Source organism: Poeciliopsis prolifica, unplaced genomic scaffold (genome assembly GCF_027474105.1).
Source record: "Poeciliopsis prolifica strain line A6 unplaced genomic scaffold, Auburn_PproV2 SCAFFOLD039, whole genome shotgun sequence".
NCBI classification, from domain to species: domain Eukaryota; kingdom Metazoa; phylum Chordata; class Actinopteri; order Cyprinodontiformes; family Poeciliidae; genus Poeciliopsis; species Poeciliopsis prolifica.
Window position 1 is genome coordinate 4,863,003 of NW_026562414.1, and position 6,375 is coordinate 4,869,377.

The window sequence follows — 6,375 nt, forward strand, 5'->3', positions numbered from 1 at the left end:
TATGGACTCAGTGTGACTCATGCCTGTAATTCAAGAAAAAGAGTAAAAATAGGGATAAATTATATTGAAAAAAATTAAGATATATTAGCTTTGAGGAGGCAGAAAATTTAGAGGATTATTTTGGTGGAGGCTGTTTCTCAGAACCGCAAACTTTCTTCTCACTGGTTAAAAAACTGATTTAGGCATTTCTCAGCCCCTTTTTCTTCTCTTTTATACAAGCAGACAGCAATAAGCTCAACAACACAAAAGCTTCATATTTATTACAAAGTATTTATCTAAGAATTGATTTCTTCCTGTAATGGAAATGATTTCTGATTAAGTTCTCTGTTTTCATACTTTCATGGATTGTTCTTGTTTTTTTCCTTTTCTACAGTTTTCATGTTGAATTGCACTTTTTTTGTTAAGTTTATCTTGAATTTGTTATTGTAAATAAATACTAAGAGAAAGATCACACAGTAACTTTTATCTTTGATAAAACCTGTTTTATCAGAGATAAAATAACTCTGGGCTTCTTCACGGTCCAGATTATTAAATTATGATTACAATTATCATCTAATTCCATGTACAGATTTAACTCTAATCTTAATTTAACTGGAACCTGAAAAAGTCCAAACGTGTTAAATCACGTTTTTTATGTTTGGTATGAAAAGAAAACCAGGATTTATTATCAAAGGTAAATGGACTGAACTTGCTAGTCATGCTGATACTCAAAGCGCTTCACACTGCAGTCACATTCACCCACACACACATTTACACCCACATGCAGGTCGCTGGGCAACTTGCCACTAAATGCCCTGCCCAATGGCACCTCAACATGTGGCTGAGGAAGCTGAAAACGAACCGACAACCTTCTGGTCCATCTACCCACAGAGACACAGTCGTCCTAAAGACGCCACGCATGATCCTTTTGCTAATCTTCTCTAAAATACAGGTTTAAACGCAGCATAACGAGCTACAATTCAGGGCAATTTAATGTGAAAAGGTCAACCAAAGGTCAAACCATGAAAGCACAAGTACAGTGAAAATAAAGAGAAATCATTACTATGAAAAGAGGAAATTTTAATCAACACGTTGCTATAAATATTTAGCTGAGTGTTGCAGTAATGAGCCTCTATCACTAAACCAGTGGAGGGAAAATGCCAATTAATTTTACAAGTTTAACAATAAAACTGAACATTGTTGGAGTTTATAAACTGTTTTGGGGACGATTTGCAGCGACCAACTGACCTGACCTGCATGTTTTAGGGGATGTGGGGGGAACCGGAGCGCCCGGGGAAAACCCACGCAAACACGGGGAGACCATGCAAACTCCACACAGATGGTCTCTGTGAAGACGCAGCGCTAACCGCTGCGCCACCGTGCTGCCCACCATTTTTCTGTTGGGTTGGGAGGATCTATTTTGTCAATCGGGGGAAAAACTGTTTTATAAAGTTTTATAGTTTTAAAACTGTAAAACTATAAAGTTTTAAAGAAGTTTTAATATTTTTTTATACTCTGAATGTTTATACATGTTCATGCCACATGTCAGTTTTTAGCTAATCAAGACGTTTTAATGGGTTTATTTCCAATAAGACAAAATGGTGAGTTTTAAAACACTATTAATGCAACTTTCAGTGTTAAAATACTGGGCCGTGCAATGTTTTAAGTTTTAAGTTAACTTAAAACTTAAGTTTTAAAACTTTAAAGTTTTCAAACTTTATAACTTAAAAGTTTTAAAACTTTAAACTTTTAAAACTTGCCCTGAACACAGAGGCGACAACCTGGATGTGGTCCTCAGTTCTTCTCTTTCATGTCTTGATAAATATCAAAATTAATCATCTTTATCGTTTTCTGTCTTTGGTTTTCGTTTTGACTTAATTCCAAGAAATTTTTTCATTCTTTTCCAAATGGTGGTTTTCGGTTTCTTTTTGATGTCTAAATCCTGAAGGCCACTTTCTTGTTGGGTCATAATATCCTCAATGTCTTCAGCGTCCTTAGAACAACCTGGTTCTGGTTCTGGTTCTGGTTCAGGTTGTTCCTCCTCTGAATCCATGTCATTTGAATCATTAATCACGTCAACATGGCCGACTGATATTTCCTCTTCTTCTTCTTGAGGACTCGCCGTGGTGGTTGACGGTAAATCGTTTGTAGATTCAACAATATTTTCGACAGAATTACTTTTAATTTGGTTTCGTTCTGCAGCTTTTTTAAGTGAACTGATGTCTCTTTCGTATCTCATGGACAAATCTTGATATAAAGTGTCAACTTTGTTCAGTTCTTCTGTGGCGTTTTTCAGTTTGTCCTGCAGGCATTTAATCTCATTTTGTGATGATTTCTGCAGGAAGGTTTTTTCCAATTCTAAGTCATTTATTACCTTCTTCTCCTCCTCTGCCTTTTCCAGATAAAATCTTTTTTCTTCAATCATTTGCTTCTTCAGGATCTTTCCACTTTCTTTCTGGGCTTTCAGTTCTTCAGTCAGCTCCTTATTTTTTCCAATGTTTTCTAAATTATCTTCTTTCTCTTGCCTTAGCTCCAGTTGGCATCGCTCCAGGTCTAGTTTCAGGATTGCAATTTCTTTCTCATGGGCCAAAGTCAGATCATGATACGATTTTTTAGATTCCTCCAATTCTTTCTGTAAAAGTTGTTCTGATTCTTGCATTGACTCAATTTTTCCTATCATTTCTACCCTCATCATTTCCATCTCTGTTTTCACAATATCCAATAATCGCTGCTTCTCACTAATCTTTTCCTCATAAAATGTTTGTGACTTGGTCTCTTCTCTCCTCTTTATCAAGTCAGCGTTATATTTAGCATTGAGCTCCTGGAATGACCTCTGGAGCTCCTTCAGTTCTTCTTCCAATGCCTTATTTTTCTCTTTCTCTTCATGCAGTTCATCCATAAATGCTTCAACTGTGTGAAAGCAGGAGACCCTCACTTGTTCATATTTCTGCTGAATTTCCTCCTTCTCCATATCTTTGATTTCAAGCTGAGCCTGAGAAGCTATCACATCAAATTTCAGGACTTCCACGTCTCTGAACTTCTGCAGGCTTTCCAGTTCGGCCTTCGCTCTGCAGGCCTGATCAAAATAGCCAACTTTTAACTCCTCCTGCTTCTTGAGTTGGAACTCCATTTCTTGGAGCTCTTCCTCCAGCTTCTCTCTCACTGCAATCCTTTTGGCCTTTTCTTTGTTCAAAAGGCCGTTCAGTCGATGGATCTCTTTTTCCAAATCATCAGGGTTGGCAGTAGAGCTCCTGCCTTGGGGGTGTTGGTGATTTCCCCTCCTTGGATTAAATCCCATCATGGTTGATCTTGCTCTTTGCTGAGACATTTTCTCAAACACTATCAATGAAATCGTCGATAAAATATCTTAAGGGGTTTGCGAGCGTCTGAACTGGTCAGTAGTATTGCGAGCAATGACAAATATGCAGAATTGTGTTACATACAATTCTGCAGTTGATGACATCACAGACGGCATCGCCAATGACATCACAGAATCTCCCTTTGCTGGCGGTGTGACATCATTCCACCTCCAAATATCTTGTTTACAGTCAAAATAGTCCATGATTTTCTTGTCTTATGTCAGGGACATCAAACTCATTTCCATTTGGGCCCAGATCAAAAATCTGAATGTTGTGCCAGGTTGCATTGATAAAAACCAATTCAATTGTTAAAATATCAGTGAATAGGTGTTTCAGCATTCAATAAGTGTTTAAAATAAAATAATATTGAACATCTTTTCACACTAATCAGTCCGTTTGCAATTGTTCAGACTTTTGCAGCACCACTGTTTGGAGATAAAATGAACTAAAATAATCAAATGCTGGGGTGCTCAAACTTTTCGAGACCAAGATCTACTTTTTTTCTCACCAGCCGGCTGAGATCTACCTCATAAATTATAAATGAAACCCTATTGACTAATTTTCTATGCAAATATCCATCAGTTATATCAGAAATGATAAAGTGCTAGAAAACCTAATGCAGTTTCTTCCTCAGTGAGATTCTGACACTGGGAGCAGTTTACTGGTTTCTCAGTCAGAAGCTGGTTGCAAACCTGAGGCCAGCAGGTGTCAGTCAGTTATGGTGGATCTGAAATTTGGTTTGATGACGTCACTATGAGAAACTGCAGACTGATAGGAGGAACCAAAGAGCTCTGCAGAGGTAAAGGCAAATCTTCTGAATTTGGGATATAATTAATGTAATTTGACACAATTATGGTGGTAGAAGCCACTTGTTTGTTAAAACTTAATCAAATATATGTGTCCTATTTGATGTTGGTTGTGACGTTTACTGCAAACGAACGAGGTCATCAGTCCAAGTCTGTCGTTTATTGAACGTTCAGAAACTCCAGTGGCTGTGATGAACCACAGCGAAGGAAAACAAAGTAAAATAACCCGAACAGGTGATCAACTCAGAACCACTCGCACCGTTTCACTCTCTCTCTCTCTCTTTACCATTAAGCTCACCCGTTTCCGTGGCAACCGCTGGCGCCCCGCAAGCCGAGCAAAGATTATGTTAAAAACGTTTAGTCTGTTACAATATCAGGTTTCCAGGCTTTATTATTTTTTAATGAAGCTACAAACGTTTTGGATCTTAGTGAATATTTTGAAAAGTCTGTCAGAAGAGGAAGTGCTGCTCTCAGCGTCCTGGAGGCCTTCAGTTTGTCACCTGCTGCAGAGATCGACTCAAAACCTCCCCGCGATCGACCAATAGATCGTGATCGACGTATCGAGCACCCCTGATCAAATGTATCTTTTAAGACTCCCAGTGATCTTGGGGTTTCCCAACAAGACATTGTTGACTGTTTTAACCTTTCACCTCTTCGCCTGCTTTGGTCACATGAGCTGCAGACTAGCAGACAAACTTTAATAAAACTTTCAATGGCGGGTAAAGTAGCAGGTTAATGGTGGTGAAACCAAAAACAACTCTGTCTCCACTGTTTGCTGAAAGAACATGGAAGATGGCGAGGAATATTTTAGTAGAGAGCATCCATCCTCACTTTTCATCAGTTTGAACCTCTGAGCTGATAAAGGTGTTATTGTTGCTCTGGCAACTAACAACATGCATTAGAAGTCATTTATTGATAGTACGATAATTATTCTTAACCAAATTAAATAACATTCACCTTAGCATGCTAAGTGTATTTCTCGATGCACAAATTGTTGATATTGTTCAGAGATTAAAGGTTTTTTATTGTCATATCAGCCACTGGCCACCAGGGGCTCCCAAAGCGCCCCAGCCTGGCTCCAGGGTGTACGGTGGCCCTGAGGTTCAAACCACTTCAGCAAATTGAAACCACAATTACAAAAGCTCTAGAACATGAACATAAACACAATGACATTAATGAAAGCGTTTTTAAATCACCAAGAACGTTCATGTTTTTTAAAAACACGTTAAAGCCAGAATAACTTCCGATTAAAAACGAGCCGCAGAGCAATGAGTGATTTCTTAGGTCTCCCACTGGGACATACCTGATCCGTTTCTGTCATGTTGGATTTGAGTTTCTTTACCCACATGCAGGTTTAGACATCAGACCAGAAGGGTTTTGATTCAAAGATTTATTTACAGTTATTATTGAATATGTTGAGCCTAAGTTGTCCTCTGGGATCGGGAGCGGCCGGGCGGCTGTGGTACTGCTTGGAGAGGGGAGAGGTTAGTAGGAGCGGGAGTGAGAGGATCTTGACAGGGAAGTGGAGGGAAAGGCTTACAGTTCATCTGATGGAGGATTGCCGAGGAGGAGGTAGGATCCGTTGGTGCAGAGGCTCCGAGAAGGTTGCGGGCTCGGGCGGCAGACGAGAGCGTTTAGTCCGGTGGGCAATCGGTGTCAGTGTTCGGGTGGGCGTGGTTCCTAGCTGGGTCCAGGCAGTGCATCCAAAATCTGAGAAAAACAACACAAAGATTAACTTAGTCCTTGGTCAGCATGAAGCTTGGCAAAACCTTGGGATTGACTCTGACCAACAAGTGGGACCATCGAGCGATGAATGGCTGCTCCACCGCTTCTTAAGAATCCTGCAGCCGATTTCAGAAATCCGCTTCAGGTGCGTCAGCCTGCCAGAACGCTCCCACGAAGATCGTCTATTCGGAGGAGCACTCACACCAACTTGAATCCTAACAGTTTCATCAACGTTGTAGCACTTTTATTCATGTTTTAGTGCTTGTGTGACATTCTCTGCTTATTTACTAGAATGACAAAAAACAAAAGACAAATCTTCAAAACGTCACTGCCTGCTTGTGGCCCCTCAGCTGAAAAACAAAAGACACAGTTAGCATCATGACTGAATGGTCAGCCAGGAACACCAACTGGCGCAGCTCCCACTTATAGGGTCATATTTTTTCAGCATAACCATTATAAAACTTTATAAATCATATTTGTAGATGTTAAATGTTATTATAGTATTT

General features: G+C 39.6%; 1 protein-coding gene and 1 long non-coding RNA gene across 2 annotated transcripts; both read right to left on the reverse strand.

Moving 5' to 3' along the window:
- Positions 1-1,747: 1,747 nt before the first annotated feature.
- LOC129375236 (rho-associated protein kinase 2-like) lies at positions 1,748-3,280 on the reverse strand. Its single transcript, XM_055054166.1, has one exon. The coding sequence runs from the start codon at positions 3,278-3,280 to the stop codon at positions 1,811-1,813; it is 1,470 nt and encodes a 489-aa protein (XP_054910141.1). The 3' UTR covers positions 1,748-1,810.
- A 2,285-nt stretch (positions 3,281-5,565) lies between these two features.
- Positions 5,566-6,071, reverse strand: LOC129375274 (uncharacterized). Its single transcript, XR_008607616.1, has 3 exons — positions 5,932-6,071; positions 5,685-5,854; positions 5,566-5,609 (listed from the first exon to the last, which is right to left on the reverse strand). It is a non-coding gene; the product is annotated as an uncharacterized LOC129375274 (long non-coding RNA).
- Positions 6,072-6,375: the final 304 nt, after the last annotated feature.

What these genes read in the sequence shown, in the direction of transcription:
- LOC129375236 (XM_055054166.1), bottom strand. Translation starts at nt 3,280, where the DNA reads ATGATGGGATTTAATCCAAGGAGGGGAAATCACCAACACCCCCAAGGC.